This window comes from Pelobates fuscus, chromosome 1, assembly GCF_036172605.1.
Source record: "Pelobates fuscus isolate aPelFus1 chromosome 1, aPelFus1.pri, whole genome shotgun sequence".
Classification (NCBI taxonomy): domain Eukaryota; kingdom Metazoa; phylum Chordata; class Amphibia; order Anura; family Pelobatidae; genus Pelobates; species Pelobates fuscus.
In genome coordinates this window covers 28991286-29014779 of record NC_086317.1, presented here as the reverse complement: position 1 = coordinate 29014779, position 23494 = coordinate 28991286, and the positions used below count along the sequence as shown (strand labels likewise).

Sequence of the window (23494 nt, the reverse complement as noted above, 5' to 3'; positions counted from 1 at the left end):
TTTATTTTGCAGAATTTCTAGACTGCATTAATTTTTTTACCAGAGTAAATGTTAAGTGTTTCCCAGTTAAACCATATTCAAAGTAATTATTCTATTATTTATTTGTAATTGCCTTTGTGAAATATTTATCCCTTCCAGATGCTGAAAAAAGAAATGCTCTAATTACTTTTAATATGAACGTCAATAAAGTGAGGTATTCAACAGCATCCATCTATTAGAATTTTTTAGGCAACATTACAATATGTAATGAAAAATGGAACATATAATCTGCATAGATTGTATCTACAACCAATATTTTTGAGATATAAAAAAAAGATAACTAATTTAATTGCATTTAACCTGCACAGCAATGTTATTATTAGCAGATTATATTGAAGTAGTATTTTATACAGCTCTGTATTCTGCATTTGTTTTAGAATATCTTTTGAGATAATTATACATAATATGTAGCAAATATCCTAAAGTAACAACATTTAAATTTGGAGCACAGGCAAATGTATCACACAATAGCACAATTTTAAAGGAATACTAAAAACATGTATTCCTAATGCCATTGTTTTGTAGTGACTATTTAGATACCTGGGCACCTCCTAAATGACAGAAAGAGAATTACTTAGCTTTCAGCCCTTGCCACACATTTCTCACCACAACTGCCCCATCTCCTTCACTGAGATCATCAACCATAATCATCTCAGCCAATCCATTGCTTCCTCAAAGAGAAGCATTGGGAGCCTATTACGCATGTACGGCAAATGGCCGTGCTGTCCAATCATCATCTTCTCGTAGAGAAGCACTGAATCACTGCATCTCTATGAGGAGCATCCAGTGTCTCCATACTGAGAATTAAAATTCTGTACGGAGGTCCTACAAAGATTGCACAATCTCACTTAGGAAGTCCCTCTGGTGCTTTTCAGAGTGGCAGCAACTAGAGGTGGACCTAGGCAGCAGTGAAAACACTGCCTTTTTTTTTCCAGAAAACGTAGGATTTACACTGTTGACCTTGCAGACACACTCTATATGCCCCTGAACTACTACATTAATCTGTAGTGGTTCTGAAGACTACAGTGTCCCTTTAAGTGTTACATAGAAAATTAGTCACTCTTTGGCTCCTTATGACATTTTAAATGCACTTTTCTAACACTAAAGCTGTATCCTTGCTTATTATTGTCTCAAATCTCCATCTCTGGCTGCCATATGTCATCCCCTTCCCACAGATATCATATGGGGAACTCTAGCAACCTCACTGGGCTATTTATACAGCATGATCATGCTTAAACAGCTCACAGTATTCAAGTCAGTCTCTTAAACATATAGAATCTGTTCTGTGAGTATGTACGCATAATCTCCTGCCAGTCTAGTGTGATGAGTGTGCTATTGCTGGATGTAGGACCTCGTGGGGCCTGTAGCTGAATATGTTGATGGGTCTAATGATAGAAGTTGAATTTATATTTCCATTGTGACAGTAGCAGCTACAGACCTTAGTAACCTACTACTGAATTCTCTATTTTCTGGGACTCATCACAGATCTGACTCTAAGGCTGAACACGCAACAGTTAGGACCGTATTAATAAATAAAAAAAGCAGTTCTGATACTTAATGAGTGGAGTGTCTCTGAAGTGGCAACAATCTAATTTGTAATGAATAACTGAAAAAGAAAACAACTAAACATTTACATTGTGCTTGTTGTGGGCCTATTCCAGAGCATAGGCCTGGAGCAGTTGCTCCAACAGCCCCTTTGACAATATGACCATAGAGCAGGCTCACTCTGCCCACCAGGTTGGATGACTAAACTTCCCTATATGATGTCAGTGGTGTGGGGTGGAACAGAAATTGTAGGTTTCAAGGACACCTTTGCAGTGCCAGAGCCACTACAACAAGCAGTGTTGGCTGTGGTGCTTGGATTGTCTTTTTAGCATAACTTTTCTTTCTTTAAATGATAATAAATAAAGCATCTGATAACACGTAACGTTTTACATAACGCCACAGCTAAGAAGAATGACCATTGAAGTAGAGGGAATTTGAAATCATTGGCACACAACCAGTGTTTTTATGTATTTCTTGGAACAATATTAGTTAGTGACATTCAAGCCCTTCTTCATTGCAGACACAATGTTTGTGTACAGGGATGATGAATTTTCCATTGAATTAGAAAGCAGAAATTAAAACTCATACAGAGCAAAACGGTGAATAGCCATGGGTTTTCTTTTTAAATCAGAGCCCTTGTCACCTCATTGATAGCCCTTAATGACATTTCATTTCTAATCTCAAACAAAAACAAATGCTGTGAATTTCACCTACTAAAATGTATTATTTCAATTACTTGTTAGATAAGAATAATTAATTGAGTTTTAAACGTATTTTGGTTTAAACTGTGAATGCCAGGGAGGTGAGCAGTGCACTAGATACACATTTATATGTCATTTTATCTATGTGCAATGGATTGCTTCCCATTTGGCGCTGAAAGGTTAAAGCCTTGTTACAGTGCATATTTTAGCTAATATAACAAAACACAAAGAAACAAAAAAAAAACATAACTGAGCCAGCAAATCAAGGCAGGCATCACAGCAGAAGGCAAAAGACCCTTTATTTTGCAGACAAAATGCAGTATGTCATCAATGTAACTTAAATAATAATTAAAAAAAAGATTAAAAAAAACAACAAATCTATGTCCTGTGATAGCACTCTTTCTATGTAACAAAAAAAATATAGGACTCAAAATTATTGATAAAAAATGTGCAGAGGAAACTAAAAGACGTTCTCCATGTAACTGCCATTTTACATCCACTGGAGTGACAACGATTCCACTGCAATTGCACTCCTTGGCGGAGTATGTTGGAATCTTCAAGTAATATGTTCTCATGCACCGTTATGTAGAAAATTGTTACAAATGTGGCAGAAAGAAAAAACAATCCTTCGAAGAGTTTGACATCCCGGAAGGTGATTTTTACATAGTTGAACAAAAGAAAAAAAAAAGTGGAGAGTCTTTGCACTGTCTGTAAATTCCTCTTTTAAATGTTTTGGCAATCCTTTTTTTTTTATTTAAATTATAAATGTTGGAATTTCAGTAGAAAAAGGTAGCATTGATTTGCATTTTTGTTTATTTGTTAGTATTTAAAACCTTTTTGTTATACCAGGGTGTATGATTTTGTGTAGGGATTGTTTCCTTTTAAATGACCCCGGGAGTCCAGCAGTGATTCTTGAGAACTGCTTATTTTAGCTGCCTGTCCTAGCTCAGTACCCTCTCGTGGAGGTAATGGTGCTGCCGCACTGGGCTGCCATGACTGTACTTCTCGTGCTGATGGATTTTCCATGGGTATGGGTTCCATAACTGTGGGTCGCTTCAGGGTTCGACTTTTCTGAGGTTCCAAGCAAGCCTGCCCTAAACCCAGGTCTCTGCTAGTTCCTGAAGCACCTCGATTTAATAAAAAGTCCATTCTAAGATATGGTGGCAAGTTCATCACATCACCTTGAGAAGAAAATTGGAAAGAACACACAAAATGATTAGGTTTTTTTTTTTTTAAAAAAGAACATAAACATTAATTCAAGCCCATTAAAAAAAATGTTAATTAGAATCTGTTACTTATAAATTTCATGTTATAACATTTTGGCCTGTGTTCATTCATTTATTACGAAAATTAGCAAAGTCTTTAACACTTTGGGTTTCAAACCGATATTCATGAACTACTAACTCCCTGTAAGACTATAGATTATATCATAAAACGGACGATATAAATTAGTTAACTTAGAGCAGTGATAGCCTGCTTGGACTAAGGTGTTGTAAATGGACAACACTTGGACTACATTACCCACTAGAGTCAGCCATCTAGAAATTATGGGTAGTGAATTCCAACTACAGTGGGGGCAAAGTTGGCCACTCCTGACCCCTAAAGGCAGTTCATATCCATATACAACCTCTTACAAATTATTTTTCACCTTAAAAGTTTCTTTGGGCAGTAGTTAGCGCTTGCTTCTTACTGTTGTTACCCATTATATTTAAGATTTTGTAACACTTATCTGTGAACTGTAAATTCAATTAAAGGGTTACTCCAGACATTGTGACCACTTAAGTGATCTGAAGTGGCTACGGTGCCTGAAGTCTGTATGTGCAACATTTGCATATTAAACACTGCACATAGAGAGATTAACCCGTCGCGGCCGCAGGTGTAACTCCTCCTTGGGCAGTATCACTGCAGAGCCATTATCCAGCCCATTAAGAGCGTTCCAGGTCACTAATGTGAATTCTGTTCGATTTTGACATCTGATGCTAGTACGCAAAGCATGTCCCCCTTTATGCCGCCAATGTCACCCAAACAGCCTGCTTTCCATGACATAAGATCCCCTCTGGTGATGAGGAGTGATGTCAGGAGTGGCATATTGGGCTACAGGGAGAACGTGAGCATAGCTCTGGAGCAGAAGGTAAGTTTTAGCTATTTGTTCTTTTCTTTTTTGTTTTATTTTGGGTGGTGGGTGCGTGGATCATATAGGAAGGGTATCTCTGACCATTTATTAAAATGCTGTTTTTTGGTCGGAGTAACCCTTTAACTGGAGTACAGAAGTTGTGTTTTTTTTTTCTTGTATACTTTCTATCCCATAACAAAATGACTTAAATGGCAGCTGTGTTAACATAAGGTAACAGTCTAGTCGGCATCCTTCAGCTATCTGGATGCGAGCAGTCACAAGGTATGCGGGTAGACATCTTATTGTGCCTAGCATTGATCTTCAAGTTTAGATTTGGAGAGACAATGCAAACCACAACTTTGATAATCATGCATTTCTTTTACATCTCTTATATACAACAAATTCTGTAGTGTTTTAAACAAGGTAACTGCAATCATATTAACAGAATATGATATGATCTTGATGAAAATGTGTAAGATCAAAGTCTTCAACTATTGTTATTTCAGTAAAGAACATGGCTCTATAGCTACAACGTAATCAGGATCAACATTAATAAACTACATTAATAAAAGTGTTAAAAAGACTTGGAAAGAGATTACTTATTCATAAAATTCCATTTAATAGAAAACCATATTACACTATGATACTTGCATATAAAATGGCGCGCACATATGATTAGACTGGGGAACAGCATAAATCGAGAGAACTTGTGACTTCAATAGAGGTTTACAACCAAATTAAAGTAATTCTGTTAGAATTATATATATATATATATATATATATATATATATAGATATATGTATACACTTCGAAAGTTTTTTGTTTCTTTACTTCTCTCGCAATTACTCTTAGATTTAAGAGACAACGGGGAGGAGTTAATGTGTTTCAAAACAAAAGCTACACATTGGCAACATGATGATATTTTTGGAATATAGCGCCAAAATCTGCAAGTTATTAAAAATTTTGCAGCTCACTAGTAAAAAAAAAAAATCTGCCAACTCAAATAATCAAAACCCTGGTATTATTGGATATAGACATTTGAGGAAATAGAAAAGTTGACGTGTATGGAGACAGATTATTTAGTTAATCTATGTGTCTTCATGCTATGTGAAATGTTGTCCAGTAGGTACGTAGGGGCTTTATGAAATAAGTTTAGAGAGGTACAGATTCCTACATAAGAAATAAGAGCCATTTCTTCTTATTCACATCTCGCTTGCCAGTAATGTCACCACCACTACGGATAAAACAAAAAGGAGCAGAAAATCTGTTATTTATACCATGTTCATACAAAAAAAAAAAAAAAATTACATTTTCTTACTTTTGCTACCTATTTTTTTCGATGTAATATTTGTCAGATGCTTTTTAAAGTATTCCATTAATATTTCATTGTAATATTAATATATTAAAATTTGAAGTCAAATTTTAGTAATATTCTGCAAATAATCCCAAAAAAGTAATTTTATCATTTAAATTTTTTATTTTTTTTATTTTTTATTGTGGTGTAAAAAATGTGAATGTTCTAGAACGGAAACGTATATACATAAATGAAAATGCTACAATGAAATCCACCTATACATGAGAAATATTGCTTTATTGTTAGTTGCTGTAAAAGAGACCTGATGGGCAAGAAACCCGGCAAAGTAGCCATACAACCAACACATGCTTTTTAATGGTTTCGATCCAAAACCTTTGCTGAAGATTCATGCGAAAATGTGTCAGTACGTCAGCCTAAATTATTTTACTAGACATCAAGAACAGTTCTGCTTTAAAACAACAGTGTACTTACTATAGGTCATTTTAAGGATATGGACATGTGTATCAATGTCTGTAATATGTAGGATACGACATTCCAAAATAAAAAGGAATTAAAAACTAAAGCAGTGCATCAGTAAGTTATTCAGAAGACAAATCCTTTCATGCGAATAGAATATGTTAAATGTATAGATATTGGCTTTGAACAATAAGGGTGTTACATTTAACAATGCTAGAATTAATACTGTCACAATGCAGCTGATTTTAAAAATAAAAAAATAAAATAATAATAATAATAATAATAATGTTACTAATTTGGGGCGCAAAGACTATAGAGTTTTTGTTTTAAGGTGTAGGAGACTTGCTACCAAAAAAAAAAAAACAAAGCAAAAGCACTTTGCAGTAATTTCCTTTGTCAACAATATAATAAATAAATATGTTATGGTTTATTGCAAATTTCTTTTGGTTGCAGGATCAAAAGACAGATAGACAGACAGACAGATAGATAGATTATAGATAAATAGATAGATTATATATAGACAGACAGATAGATAGATAGACGGAAGAATGGATGGACATAAAGCCAGATAATCTAATCATACTCCATCCATCATGTTTTGTTATAGCAGGATATTAACAATGGAATACCAGAGCAATCATTGTGATATAAATACATTTATAAAAATGTTCCATAATAAACTGAGCTTACGTTGTCTCATCCGGTTACCAATTAGTTAACGTACAGCGAGCGAAGTTGAGTGATTGTGCTTTTCAGACTGGTTTATTAAGTTTGTAGTATGGTTCATTGGCCTAGAGCTCTAATTACGTTTGTTTAGCATTGCAGACATCCTATTATCAGACGGAGTAAACCTTTCAACAGCCTAAATTCTGCAGAAGAGCAACTTTCAATAATTCATGAGTTAAAAACTAATTAGCAACAAAAAAAAGAAGACAAAGGAATGATCATGTTCTGCTACTCCACTGCCTTTATAACAAAGAACAGTAAAGGGGAACAGAACAAGAAAGAGCAGATAGCCTTGAGTTGTCAGCCAGCGACCAGCAGTGCCGTCTGTTTAGTTGTATGGGTTATTGAAACAAACATTGTATAAAATATGACGCCATTGACATAAGTGCGTGGAATGCTTATATAACATTTAAGAGTGAGAAAAAAAGAAAATAGCATAAAACTGACCAGGTACCACAATACTGCGAGACTTGGGTACATTATAATAAACGTATATCAACTACAATTATCACAAATTAAAAACTGTATATAGGTATAGAAAAACTGTACGTATATATATCCATACACACACCGGTTGGGGGTCATGACTAGGGTGTTTATCAATATATTAATTTGTTGCAAAGACCATGATTGGTCCTCCATTGTAAAGATTCCCAAAATAAGGGGCCAGGAAACGGACAGCTCTTGAAAAAGTCTGGTACACAGACAAAACGCGTTGAGCAGATGGATTTGCACACAGAGACTCTTGGACAAGCCTCAAGTAAAGGAGTTCTTCCCCTTAAGGAACATTTCAAGCAGTTTCTGTTTGGATCTATACTGATAGGGAGTCTTGCCATCACAGGACCTATAGAGACTTCAAGAGTGCATCTTCCTGGAGATAAGTGGCCCAACAAGGGGTAAGGCTTTTAGTGCACAAAAATATTTTGTGCCATTTTATACTGTGAGTGTCAGTTTGTGCTGTGTGGGTGCACATTATAACACTGATTGGTTTTGCGCCTAAGACACAGTATATCATATATACATTTTCTGCACGTATTATATATAGAGCCGAAAGAGGTGGTTGGGTCTTTTAGGCTGCACTAAGATACCATTTATTCAGGATTGCACTTCTTTTTTTATACAAAGCTCCCAAAATAGTCTTCATACTACCCCTCCCCACACCCCCCACCCTGTAGTTATGACTTTACCAGTATTTATGTAAGAGAAGAAAGTATAAATTCCTAAATATGATAGTGTGTATGGAATGATTAAGGAACAAGTGCTCTAGGTTAGACTGGGGGTTTTGAAGGAATGAAGGAATGACTATGTGTTTGATAAAGTGAAAAATAAGCCATAGGTTTCTCATTTTCTACCGGTTTATTATCTGAAACTGTTTCTTACTACTGTGGAATTCTAAAAAATAGATGCAGCAATAAATCTTAGTAAATCTTTGATAATAATAATTCTAATTATTATTTGCAGGATGAAACTTCAAGGCTCTTTTTTTGTGAAATTTATCACTAAATATGTGATTTTTATTCTTTTTGCTGATATTACAAAACAGATTATTTCAACATTTCAGCTGTGATTCCTTGTCTGCACATATTAGTGTGGTCGTCTCAGATTCTCATTTTTCACTGTATTCCGCCCTAGGAATCAATGTTTATTTGGCACACTAGGCCATGTTATTAAAGTGAAACAAAGACGGTTGATGAATAAAAAGATTGTTCTCTCTCTGCAAAGAAAAAAACGCCATGTTCTTTTTTTTTTGTTAGAATTGTCATTCTAGAATTGTTCTAAATGTACCCTGTATCTGTTGTATCCTATTAAAATGGTATTTCTGCTTATCCGCAGGTGTGTTCAAATAAATACATACACAGAATGGTGCATATACTTAACGTGTACAATGTGGCCTGTTATAGAACAGTAACGTGGGTCTGTCCTGGACACCACAAAATAAGTATAAATACCCAGAGGTCATGTAGATTGCATTAAGATGGCCTCAGCCTATCGCCCATTGTGAATAACAATATATACTTAGCACCAGCTGCCAAGACGAAACCTTCCTGATTTTTTTTTTGTATTATTATTTTTTTTTTTTTTAGACAGAAGTGTGTTATATTTGAGCATGCTAGGCTGAACGTGCGTATACCATGGCTAGTTGCACTGAGGGTATGAGTATATAGCAGTACATTGTTGTGAAAGATGGCTGTCATGTTTAGGGTGTAGCTCGCACGTTATCAACTGTGTATTTATATCAGCAGCTCCACCATTAGTTATAAATCAAGTGTGAGTCGCCCCATGAGATGAGACTAGTGACTAACATAATACATGAACGGTTAAGGTAAAGGCACGTAAGGAACTACGACAATAAACTCTTTAGGAGGTGAAATAATGACATGTTTAAACGCTTGCTACTTTACGATTAGTTCATGTGCAGAGAGCAGTTCATGTGATCAAAGGCATGGTGTGGAGGATCGGCTATAGTGGGACATGCTTGGCAGACTGCTGTTTACTGCTTGTGCTCATCCGATCCCTTCTGGGCGCCAGGTGCAGACCCTGGGAGTCCCTGATACCTGGAACAACAAAGGCAAGTCTCTGGCTGAGTGCCGGGTTCGCGGCTTGAGGTGGTGGAAGCTTGTTTTGTCGGGTGGTCGGATCTGTCCCGGTGGTGCTTCACGTCCGGTGCGGGATTGTGGTGGCTTAAGGTGGAGGCGAGTGCTTGACGTGGGGCAGGCTCTGAATTTCTGTTTGTGTCTCCGGTCCCATCTTTGACGCCTTTTGCGTTGGTGGATTTTAATGGGGACTGCTTCGCTTAGCTGTGGTGGAGCTTATTGGGGCTGTGGTGGAGCTTGTTGGGGCTTCCTGCTTGTTATTTGCTTCCAAAATTGATTAAAGAGTCTGTCCAGCTTAGACTCAATATCCTGCCATGCTTTGCTGTTACTAGGAGAACACGCGGCTGCCGCCATATTGGGAGAGTCGCAGATGAGTATGTCAGCCTGGGCGGCTGTGCTCTGTGCGTCCATCAGCTCCAGACAGCCTCTCAGGGGTGGACCGGGATAACCCCTACCGGTCCGAGGGGGGGGGGGGAAGGAAATCCTGCCGGGAAGTAGCTGCTCCTGGGCATCCCAGGATCGGGAGATCGTCCGCCTCTCCTGCCCGGTGAGCACCAGGCCACACTTGCCACGTGGAGGTAAGTAAGACTCTGTCGAGTTGCTGACCGCTATTAAGCATGTCAGGTAGGAGCAACATTGCTGGGTCATCCCCTTCTGGGGTGAAATTAGCTTGTTGATAGCTGTTTAAAGTGAGATATTGAGGGAGCTCACACGAAGTGCGTCTTTCCTCCATGACAACTAGGCCCCGCCCCCCGGAAGCTGCATTCTTAGTGAGAGGAGGGACAGTGTAGTTGCTGCTGATTTAATAGGGAAATTGATAGCTAGGCTAGTGTATTCAGTGTCCACTACAGTCCTGAAGGACTCATCTGATCTCTGCTGTAAGGACATCACCCCAAAAAGCCCTTTTTAGGGCTAGAACATCAGTCTGCTTTTTTTTTTTCCCTGTGTAATCTAATTGCAGTTGCCTGCCTGCCAGCATGTGTGTCAGGCTCACATCGTATACTGTGCCCACTTGCCCAGTGCCACCACTCATATCTGGTGTCACATTAGCTTGCATTTAAAAAAAACAAAAAACTTTTTTGACTGTAATATAATAGCAGTCAGTTTCCTTCACACGTGTGCGTTTCAGGGCCTGCCAGGGCACAGTGTCACACCAGTGCAACTCATATCTGTCGTAACAGTAGTGTACATAAAAAAAACAAAAAAACTAGAAATTTGACTGTGAAACAATAGCAGTGAGTTTCCTTCACACGTGTGCATTTCAGGGCCTGCCAGGGCACAGTGTCACACTAGTGCAACTCATATCTGGTGTAACAGTAGTGTACATTTAAAAAAAAAAAAAAAAATTTTGACTGTAATAGATTGAATAGCAGTTAGTTGTCTGCAAGCGTGTGTGTCAGGCCTACAGTGTCTACTCTGCCAACTTCTGCCAGTGCACAGTGCGACTCATATCTGTTGTCACAGTAGCTTGCACGCATAGTACCACTAATCGAAAAAAAAAATGACAGGCAGAGGCAGGCCACCCCGCAGGGGCCGTCATGGTCGTGGTGCTGTGATTCCCTTTGGCCCTAGAATAATGCCCAGTGTTCAGAGGCCACGTACCCTGAACTCGAAAAGTTCTGAGGACATAGTTGACTGGCTAGACACCCAATCTTCTACAGCTTCCGCTCGGAAACTTGACGCACCATCATGCTCCAGCTTAACTTCGGGCAACTCTCAAGTTACCACTCGCCCGCCTGCCGCCACCACCAACACTAGCACCACAGCCGCTTCACTTGATCTGTCAGAGGAGTTATTTACATATTAGTTGGAAGAAATGAGTGATGCGCAACCATTATTGCCAGAGGATGTAGATAACAGGGATATGTCTCAGTCAGGCAGCATTACACACATGGACGTACGGTGTGATGATGATGATGTTGTACCCACTGCTGCTTCCTTTGCTGAGTTGTCAGAACAAGTGAAGCGGTTGATGATGACGATGCGTCCGTGGATGTCACGTGGGTGCCCGCTAGAAGAGAAGAAGAACAGGGGGAAAGTTCAGATGGGGATACAGAGAGGAGGAGGAGACGAGTTGGAAGCAGGGGGAGGTCGTCGCAAGGAGCTAGTGGCACAGTCAGACAGCATGCATCGGCACCCGGGGTCAGCAGACAGCATGCCAATCAACGTTGCCACCACCAGAATGCCGTCATTGCAGAGCTCAGCAGTGTGGCATTTTTTTGGTGTGTCTGCCTCTGACAACAGTTTGCGGTGTTTGCGGTGCGTTAAACGGGGAGTTTGGTCTGTCACTGTGAAGCGGGCGTAACCCTTACACTACCTGATCGATACAACATCATACCTGATGTTTTAAAGCACGTTATTCCAAACAATTTAGGAATGTTAGGTGATTTATGCCCTTTATGGATTAAAACCAGACTCTGCATCAACTATGTAATTTTCCATGGGAGTTTTGCCCTCCGGCATGCCACAGTCCAGGTGTTAGTCCCCTTGAAACAACTTTTCCATCACTATTGTGGCCAGAAAGAGTCCCTGTGGGTTTTAAAATTCGCCTGCCCATTGAAGTCTATGGCGGTTCGCCCGTTCGCGAACATTTGCGGAAATTCGCGTTCGCCTTTCGCGAACGGAAAATTTTATGTTTGCGACATCTCTAGTACTCAATGATTGACAGACTCAAAACCCCTTAACTGACATTTATTTAAAAAGAGGAAAGCCTGTTAAACTAAAGTCCAAGTAATTATGCTCCTAATATAGGTTAAGTTACACTGAGTCAGCTTCCGTGAATTCATGCATAGAATCAGCACTGTCAGAGGACATGGGAAGTAAAGTGCTCTGGCAGCATTCTGAAGAGTTAGGAAATAGAGAATTAAATTATAATTTGGTTCCATTGTACAAAAAAAAAAATAAAGGATATTATTATATATTTAGCCATTATGGATACTGATGCTTTGCAGCAATTTTGCTTTGTTCCTGCAGTCAGATATCTTCAACCATAATATTGCGATACAAAGAACATATTATAGTTGTTGTTATAATGTTTTGTTAAGGAAACATCTGCTGTTTCTAAATTTGGTATCCAGTACCTTTGCGGTTGCTTATTTCTTAATGTTGATGTTAGCATGTTTAAAGTTTCTCTAAGTTTACATCATATAAAAGGTTTTATTCTAAACTCATTCTCCGTTAACCAGAACATGCTTTGGATAAGCCAGAGAGAGAGAGAGAAGCTACTTGGCTGTTTTAGAAGGACCATTTTCTCTAAAGCTGAAAAGATTAAACAGAAGTCTTTTTGTCATACGGTTTGATTTTGTAATTGCGTCTTTTATGACAGGTTGGTTGACATTACACTCCTTCTCGGTTATCATTTAGACCCAGAGCAAAATACCAGAAGAGGCCAGGATTAAGAAATGCAAATGCTATTCAACCTGTTTTACAATACACAGATACAAATACAAATATGTTTCCTCCTGTACTTTAAACTAAAAATAGGACTTCCAAAATTATTCAAACATGCAAACATTTATTCTATCACAATTATTCCAGAGTATTATCCTTTTGGGTACAAACACACATAATGTGCAGACATAGCCCCGCTTGGTATATAGGTCACTTGCCTATAAAACAACATTGATATCTTGATATCCCTCACCTTATGTCCATCCATTTGGATTTAGAAATCCATTCCATTCTAATACCTTAACGAAAGACATCGGTGGAACCTCGGAGTAAGACATTTGCACAGAATAATATACTGTGTAATTGAGAAAAATCTGGGAATAATCTTTTTCACCAATAGAAGCTTGACTTTTTGTTCTCTTTGCCCATACCTTCTGCTCGTCCTTGTCTCTGAAGCAGTTACTTTAATAGGAGAAACATTGCTTCTCTGCCATTGCTGCCCTGCTTCAAATAATGTTAATTAATTCAAAGGTATGACATCATCCAAATGAATTACAAGATGTGAAATCATGAAGTGTCTGGATAACAGCAATGTTTGAAACTTCATGATCAATGGTTTTATCATCAAGCTCGTAGAATAAAATGAATAAAACTAAAAAACCTTTATGTTTACACATAGACATTATCAATATCAATACATACATATAATAGGTATTTAACAACACTTCATCAAGTTCTAAAAATGGAAGAAAGATACATTTGATTTATGTACTTTCACAACACTAAGCAATCATTTTATATTAAGGAAGGGAGAAATTTGATAGAGGAACCGAGGAATAAATAATGTATTTTATGATTAGTTAGAGTCTTGGATCAATGTGTCAGTTGGGCATAGAAACTAGCAAGTAATAAAAAACAATGAATTGTTACAACTGACCAGCAGTTATTCCATATGGAGAACTTCCAGAATTGCTGGCCGGAAACTAAAATACCAACAGTTGTTTGTGTCGAGAGAGTAACTCAGATGTAATGGAGTGTGCATATCTACAGGAAACGCAATATGTTACATTGTAGCTGTTAAAGCAGATCTGTATTTTTTTCACTTAGTTCTATGGTTTTTTTTTTTTTTTATATATATATATATATATATTTTCAAGTTAATGTGTCAATGTTGGCGTTATTTTACCCTTACTGATTTTATGGGTCTATCATATTCTTATAATGAAAAAAAAAAAAAAACACATTTTCACAAACTTTCAATTAGAAGTAATAAAAAAAAAAAAATCGGGTCCTTACATTTGCCGATAATCTCTAAACTGTAAATCTTCGGCAGTGAACTCTTACTAAACCAGGAAGCGACACAGCCAATCAAAATGCTCACTGCTCAGCTCAACTGCCGAGCTTACCCTATGAGAAGTCCTTTACTGGCATAGCAAGGGGTTCTACACAGAAACTCAACTGTCCAGGTCTACTGGATACCTACGTTTTATCACCATGTACATAAGTATTTGTGAACCAAAAACAGGGCAGAAGAAAGAGGCATAAAAATGATTATTAATAATAATAAAAAAATTGTTAAACCCCCCCCCCCAAAAAAAAAAAAACACTAAGCGTGTGTATGGGTGCAAAGTATAGGAGCATCAAGTACTCTTCACGTTTGCTTTTCCTGCTTTGTAACTTTAGCCCTGGAAGTTAATCTTTACTAGGCCTTAGCTTCAAAAAGTAGGCATTAGGTAAAAGTTAACTATGAAACAAATGTGCAGATACAATAGGGTTACCTGCTACAGTTCAATATTTCTGTCATGCATAGTTCAATGGTTGAATTTCTTAAAATTAAAAATCAACAGACTAAATGCCAACTTGTAATTCAGTGAGATGAGAGAAATGATAAATAGTAAATTATTTGCCCTAATTATTTTTCCCATTAATGCACTATTATACAATTGTACTTTCCTTTCTATCCTTAAAACCACATGTATATTTTTTTCTTCTAAACTCTTTTATGTCTGAACTGAAACCCAGATCCCATTAGCAGACTCGTATGCACAAAAGCCTCACTATATGTCATTTTATTAGTATCCCCATTACATTGAATAATGTTGTAGAAAATCTTAGTCCTTAAAATTGGAGTAAATTGCAATTGACTGAGTATGGCGGGGGTGGGGGGGGTGGAGAACGAGAACTGAAATTGAAAAGGCATGTTTTTATTATAGCAACGATAGGTTTAATGGTACTTTAAATGCCACACTTCATAATCAATATTTCATAGCACATTGTAATTTTAATGAAGAATAATATCCAGTTAGTAAGAGATAAGGCACTCATCAAGAATGTCCATTAGTAAGTCCATGTGCACACACTTGGTCCTCTCTGAATACGTGTTCTAAAAAAATGATCAAGATGTCGAGTTGAAGTATAAGAACTGTCATCTCCGTAAGTTAATGATATGTGAACAGCTCAACAAAGATACTCTACAAAATCCCAAAAAGCAATACAGAATGAATTTCAATCTGCACTTCAACAACAAAACATGGGACGTTTTTGAATTAATAATAACAGAGTAATGACAATAAGGACTTAGTTTGGTGTTTGGTTTCCACCCTTAGATCATCTTCATATATTTTTAAATACAAGAGACAGTGATCCTTTTACTAACCAGTGAATTATGAAAACCGAACATGACCACTTGAGTACTAAAGTTACGCACCATCTCACCCAATACCAATGTTCCTGACCTTTAAAAAAAAAAAAAAAAAAAAAAAAGGTAGATTGCAATCATTCTCTATTTCAATGCTTGTTTAAAAATGTCCCAGTTGCCCTAAGACCCTGCTATGATCTTTGACAAACTTACTTAAAACTACTATGAAAAAACAATCCTGAAAAGAACTCCCAATCAAGTTGGACACAGTGGAACTTTAGTTAAAATATATATTTATACATAACCAGAATGCAAATATTTATCTCTCTATATTCTGGACCAATAACCTTGTCCAGTTCCGTGGCAAACATATATTAAACTTTCCCAAGAAGTTTATCTTGAATGTACTTGGTTCTTTCCAACCTCTTTTTGAGCTACAGAGTTGGGTCTCCACTGGAGCTACTGTAGACAATAAAATCAACTATCATTACTAGCAAACCAATCTAGCACTTTCACCCATGTGTGTTAAGTGCAAAAAGGCATGAAATGCTTAAGGCTCGAAGGTTGATACTCTATGTTCTATCTGCCAAGGCTCACTATACATTTCTAATGTTACTTTCATAAAGAATATATTTAGGAGTGCACCTGGACTTCTTTTTTCTTTTTTAGAGTATCTCTTCTTTTCTGGAATCAACATATAGAAACTTAACAATTGCTTTGCTCGTTGGTCTTGAATTAAATACCCGAGCAAAATATTCTGTTTCAGACATGCATAAAGAAAATGATTCAGTCTCCATATGCCAATGTTTACATATCAACATACATTCTGTTCGAATTAGGAGAGTCTCATTCATATCATTCATACGTTAAAGATTGTGATTACTCTAATTAGCTGACAGTGTTGGTAATACAATATTTTATCTCAGAGGTCACGGTGTATGAATACAAACTTCACTTGAAATTAAATAGACTTTAACCCCTTAAGGACACAACTTCAGAAATAAAAGGGAATCATGGCTGAATATTTCCGTCATGTGTCCTTAACCCCTTAAGGACACATGACGTGTGTGACATGTCATGATTCCCTTTTATTCCAGAAGTTTGGTCCTTAAGGGGTTAAGGGGTTAATCTAAAAAATGAGCTGAAATACACATCTGAGTTAATGTGCATGTCATTATAGGATTAGGACAAGAAAATACAGTACTTTTTTTTAACCTAGTTTTTCATGTTTTTGACTTGGTCTCATGTAGTCTACACCTAATGACATTCAAGCATACAGCCGGGATTTTTTTTTTTTTTTTTACAACACACTGTGAACTGTAAATCAAAGCGGTAGTGGGTACTTTTAAAAAAGGAGCATTCGTTTTTACTGAGCATTGAGAAGTTATGTTAGTGAGCCCCAATGCTTCTCTCCGTGATGCATCAGAATGGACATGAGTCAGTAGTGAGGACGTCATAGGATAATGATTGGAGCTTCAATGAGGAGACTCTCACAGCACTGGTATAATCGTAAATATGGTTAATTTTAACACTTTTTTTTGCAGACATCGAAGAGGTGCAGTAATCCATCCTGATAGATTTTCAGCATGTGGAAGTTCACTTAACCAGAGACTGGACTCTGATGCCATTTTAATGGTGCAATATGTACATTATTTTTTCAAAGATTATGTGTATTAAATTAGCTTCCTTACAGAGTATTTAACATATTCTAAAAGCACTGGAACAATGTGTTAACTTACTGCTCGTACCACAACTAGAGTCAAACATTATTTAAATAAATAAAGATATGTTCATAATCTGGCACAAAGGTTTCTGCAACTTTAAGAATCTTTAAATATTAAACAAAATAATTTGAATGAAGCAAGTACAACGTATAAACCTTAGCCAGGCATACGGAATGAGAACAAGCGTACTTATACTGAAAATATAGTGGAGCCTGCCAAGTGCTTTTGTAGGCAGAAATCTATTGTCTTTCTCTCTGGGTTCTGAATTTATGCCATTTTCATCACGTAGCAACATGTTCTTTTATGAAAAATACAAGAAAAGAAGGAATTGGCATTTTTGGATATTACATTTGTATAGTTAGGAAATGGTAAAATAATAGAAAATTGTATTTACGATTTTAAGCAAAAATGTTTTACAATGTTTGTGACCAGATCCGAATGTTTCTTTCGAAATGGTTCTCTTTTACAGATTTTAACTGTAAGAAGGCCAGGCGGTTGAGCAATAAATGTCCTGTTTATGTTACAGGCATCGATTCTAGCAATGGTTTTGTGAGAAGTACAACATTGGATGAAAATTAGGACAGAATTGAATATAGTGACAAAAAGTGAGTATTGTCGAAAAGGGGCATTCATGCCTGAAGATAGGCATAGCTTTTCCTCACATGGGCTGACACTGCAAACTTGCTCCTTTTACATACGCGATCAAAGTGGTAATTTTGACAAAAAGTCACCCTGTTTTTGTGAGACATGGGTCTTTTACGCAAGGACGCTTGCACAAGATTGTGGAGTGATTCTGTGGGAATTATTGCCCATTCATCCAGTAGAGCACTTGTGACATCAGGCATTGATGTTGGATGAGAAGGCCTGGCTCGCAATCTTCGCTTCAGTTCATTCCAAAGGTGTTCGATTGGGTTGAGTTCAGGACTCTGTGCAGGCCAGTGAAGTTCTTCCAAACCAAACTTATCCAACCATGTCTTTATGGAACTTGCTTTGTTCACTGGGGCACAGTCATGCTGGAATAGAAAAGAACCTTCCCCAAACAGTTCCAACAAAGTTAGAATTTACCTTTAAGATTTACCTTCACTGGAAGTAAGGGGCCTACCCCAACCCATGAAAAACAGTCCCATACCATTATCTCTTCTATACCACACTTTACAGTTGGGTAATGTGCTCCTGGCATCTGCCACACCCAGATTCCCCCATCAGATTGCCAAACAGAAAAGCATGATTCATCACTCCACAGAACATGTTTTCACTGCTCCAGAATCCAGTGTCGGCGTGCTTTACACCACTCGATCTGACTCTTAAATTACACTTAACTTATGCATTGTACTTTGTGGTGTAAGGCTTGCATGGAGCTGTTCAAGAATGGAAACCCATTACATGAACTCTTCAGCAATGCAATCAGCAGAGCCCTGGCAACCTTTATGCACCCTGCACCTTAGCACTCTGTGACCCGCTCTTTTACGCACCATGCGCCTTGCGTTTTTCATTCAGCTTCATTTATATGTTCTTCTGTTTTGCCTTCGAAATTCCTGTTAACAGCATTATACAAGGCTCTAATGGCCCAGGGAAGAAGATATTTAACCAAGTACTTTCCCGTCCCCTTAGCCACATGGGGTGGACACGGTCACCTTAGCTACATCATATCTTTGGCCATTATTAGGGAAGTGAGAACATTGATTTCACCAGTGGAAGTATGATTTTTGTGCCTTAGTATGTTGGAGGAGGACTGATTTAGCACACATATCTTTGTTTTGCTGGAACAGTTGCATTCATGTGAGACAAGCTATCGATATATATAGATCTAAACATTAAAGTAATTTTATTTTAAAGATTTCTAGTAAAAATAAGGTCAGGATTCAAAAACTAAAACACTAGCATACAATTTATACATAAACATACAGTATATAGCAGCGGTTCCAAACTGTGTGCCACGGCGCCCCCGGGGTATGATTATAGCACCGTGGGAAACATTACTGCTCAAAAGTGACCCTGTCGAGTGCCGCGGTCCTTTAAGACCACGACCAGGCCCCTGTAATGTCGGCTGCCTGGGAGGAAGTGACAGCCTGTCACTTCCTCCCAGCGTCCTGTAGGGAGAAAGCGCAGGAGGGAGAAGGGCAGCTGCAGCATTAGGGGAGAGGAGCATGAAGAGCTCCAGAACCCTTACTCCCACAGGAGCAGGACTCCAAGTCACCCTCCTGGCACATAAGGCAAGCTAACAGAAGGGTGGCTGGAGATATAAAAAGTGTGAGTGTGTGTATGTGGGTGAGTGTGTATGTGTGTGTGGTGTGTGTATGTGTGTGTTTGTGTGTGTATGTGTGTGAGTGTGTGTGTGTATGTGTGTGAGTGTGTGTATGTGTGTGAGTGTGTATGTGAGTTTGAGTGTATGAGTATGAGTGTGCGTACAAGTATGAGTGTGAGTGTATGTGTATGAGTGTTTGTATGTTTGTGAGTATAAGTATGTGTGTGAGTGTGTGTATGTGTACGGGTGTGTGTATGAGTTTGAGTGTGTGAGAGTGTGTGTGTGAGTGTGAGCATGAGTGTGTATGTGTATAAGTTTGAGTGTGTGTATGTGTGTGTGTGTGAGTGTGTGTATGTGTGTGTATGTGTGTGAGTGTGTGTGTGTCAGGGTGTACATCTTGGTGTACATCAGGGTGTGTATATATAACTACTGGTATACAGACTTGTAAATGCTATATATATATATATATATATATTTAATGTACGCAATTATTGCAGATCTTTGTAATTCCTTTAATTCTGGATATAACAGTATAATATGAAACTTTGCCTGTATGTCTTGAACCTCCTTGTTCCACAACAAGATATTTCATTAAATCAAATATATTGGTTTGTAACTTATCAACGATTAAGATTTATACCTGTGGTTAATTTGTCATCAGCATTTGTGAAACAAATGGACCTCCCGAAACAAACTATTGTGCTGTGAACTGATGGGATCAATAATATACATGTTAGACCTATTATTGATCTATTTATGCCAATATAGATGTGCAATAATTAGACCTTGACTTAGAAAGAAATCCATTGCATTATAATTGGAGAATTATTTATGTAAATGTATAATTAATTAGATGTGTTGTGTTAATATATTTCAAGAAAAAGGTGCATTAAACAATATATTTTTATTCCCAAAATGAGAATGTACTGCCTGTTATGGGTTGCCTGGCTGTGAAAGTCACTTAGGGACTTAAATTATAGACTCTCTGTATCACCTATAATTTTCATAGTATGCCTCTGGCTGATCAACACAGAAAATAACTGAATACAAGACAAAAATACAGCACAATGTATGCCTCTGGTCGCACACACAAACAAATTATCTTCTGCATCACCTGCTTATCTCAAGTTGGAATTTGAGGGTTCTTCTTGGTCATAGGAACTCAAAAAAACATGTTTCTACAACAATTCCAGATCCCAGCTTGGTATGCAAATTAGCACAGACAGGAATTGTGTTTGAGACTTCATACTGCATTTCTGTAGATGCCCTTAGCAATGGACCCTGTCTTAAACACAGGTTTTTTAAAGCCAAAGCAAAAGCATAGACTTGTAACTAAAAGGATCAGTGACCAGAAACCAGCCATGAATTGTAGTTTTGACCTTGTTGGTCTCAACAGCATGGCTCCGGTTCTGGTCTGGAAGTTGAAGTTTCTCTGAGAGTACCAAAAAGATTGTGGCGAGACCAAGCATTATTCAACTCCTCACAGTGCGAATAATTTAGCATTTATTTTTTTAATTTGCACTGTGCGGAGTTCCATAGTGTTTGACCTCACTACAATCTGTTTGGTACCCAGCTATATGATCTCATAGAGACGTCATCTTCTCTTGGGGCCAAGAAAACAAAAAAACAGATCCTGCCTCCCATGCTGCCAAGTGCCCGGTCACCGCATTTTAGACTGAAACATATTTTCTGATATTTGTCTATGACAGGGAAAATATGTTGAAACAGTAATAAATTAAAGAATTAAAATCTGAACAAATCTGGTCCAGAAACTATTTGAAATCAGGGGCAGGGGTAGCTGCTGTTAGAGACTTGATGGATATCATATCTCCGCCATATCCTTCTACAAATTTGCTTTCTGCCCTTAGTTTTTTTGTGTTCCAATTTTACTGGAAATTTAAGTACATGGGAAGAAAGCCTCCCTGTATGCTTGCATGTATTTATTCTCGGGGAAGAGGAACTGCAAGAAACCTGCATAAGGCACCAGCTTCACCCAACTCACTGTTCAGTGTATAATCTCGCATACTTTATTTAATACAAGTTACATTTACCCACTATCGTTTACTATATTTATAATTTCAACATAATCTCCACATAACCATCGTACTATTACGAATAATAACAGTAACAATTACAATGAATTATTTCCTTATATAGATATCGCTCAGTAAAAACGGTGCAAATCTAATTTGTTTGTTTGCTTTTATTACTTTATGATGGCTAAATGAAAACTTGCCAATCTGTGGGATTCCTTAATACTGATGAGGAAAATGACTGTAGGCATCTGGCGTATTTTAGAAAGCATAGCAGTTTGTAGCAAGCAGTATCCTTACTTGCCTCCTGTTCACACCAGACAGCAAACACCGTTACAGACGCTGCACCCACAGACGGATTCACTGAACCAACAAGCACAGAGAAGTTTCAGACAATGCATCTACCGTAACGTATGCTACAGGTACAATAAACAGCTAGAATGTTACATAATTATGCAATGAAAGGGATCAACGGGGCTAGACATCTAAAAATAATGGGATACTCTTCTTATATTTACTGTAAATGAGCTCTCCTTGTCTGCTCAAATGAGTTAACTATTTGATACCATGGCTTCTAATGGTACTATTCCAGATTAAAGAAATACTATAGTGTCAGGAATAAAACAAATGTTCTTAAAGCTATAGTGTTCCAATACCTATGTAGGTTCCCCCACAAAGTAACATTTACTTATTTTATATTCTGCTGCGCGCTGGTTTCAGTGCCAAACCTTCGCCTCCTTGGAAAAGATAATCAAGATTATTGGTCTCGGCCAATCCAATATTTCAACATAGTGAAACATTGAGATGCTTGTGTGCATGTGAAGTGGTTTAGGTACCTAAACAGTTCCTTTAAGCACTAACTGAACTTCATGGGAAAGGCTGCTGATAGACAGGGCAATGCAGTGTTAGCCTCATGGGAAACATCACTCGCTAGCACTGTAATGCTAATGTCCACTACATTACCCTGAACTCTCAGAGGAATTTTAAGGTGACCCCATAACCTACCAACTGCCATTAATATAGCTGGATAGTATATTTAACAGCAATTAATTATTGTATGTATATAATCTCATTTCGTTACTGCAGTTTAAAAACACAACAGTCATGAATATCACTGCTGAGCTGTGCTATACATTTACACACACAAACAATGATGCGTATAAGAATTCCTGAAAAGGACGCAGGATAAAAAATATTGAACTTCAGTTAAAAATAGGGACTGTTACTCACAAAGCAAGACACTTGGTTGGTATTCGTGTCCTTTAATGTAAATTTAAGCATCTATGCAATATATTCCTCGCGGAGTGAGGCTAAACGGCACTTTTTCATTAAATTACAGCACTCTGTTCTTTAAAAGAATCCTTGATGAAAAGGTACATGTTGCGGTGTGTGTATTCATGAAGGAAGGTAATAGGAATTCCTAGTAGACTCTGGGTCACTTCCTTTTCAAAATTCAAAGCATTTGAAAATAGGATTTTCTATAGTCTGCAATAATGAACTGCAATGAACTGTCTGAAGTGATTTATAAATCTCTTATCTGTGCTGAATACACCTAACCTACATTTTTATTTCCTTCTCAAATCATGTCCTATTTATTTTATCCTTCAGATAAATCCTGGATAGTGATATACTGAATGATAGTGATATACTGAATGCCCATGAAGACCAAACGTGATATATTTCTGTAAATAAGATTTATATGGGTGTATAACCCGTGTGTCTCATACAGCTGCATTTGGAGCTTAACGGTTAACTAAAGATACAATTTAGTTTATTCGCAATTTTTGGAGCATTGGCAACAACAATTTAAGAGATTTATCTCATTATTAATAAGACATATTATTTGTTTACACCCATAAAAATGTACAGACTGCATTAGGCATGTTGCTTACACATCCTTTAACACTTCAAAGTGGCTCTATTATTTTTGATTAAATTAAAGGGATTCTACAGTGTAAGGAATACAAAGTTGTTT

General features: G+C 37.5%; 1 protein-coding gene across 2 annotated transcripts in view; it reads right to left on the bottom strand.

Moving 5' to 3' along the window:
- Window positions 1-2621: 2621 nt before the first annotated feature.
- The window catches only part of DSCAM (DS cell adhesion molecule), a 563650-nt gene continuing 542777 nt past the window's right edge, over window positions 2622-23494 (bottom strand). For both annotated transcript variants that reach the window (XM_063447089.1, XM_063447097.1), the window contains exon 33: window positions 2622-3466. In XM_063447089.1, the coding sequence (XP_063303159.1) occupies window positions 3126-3466 (341 nt within the window). In that variant the 3' untranslated portion in view covers window positions 2622-3125. The remainder of the gene's footprint in view (window positions 3467-23494) is intronic.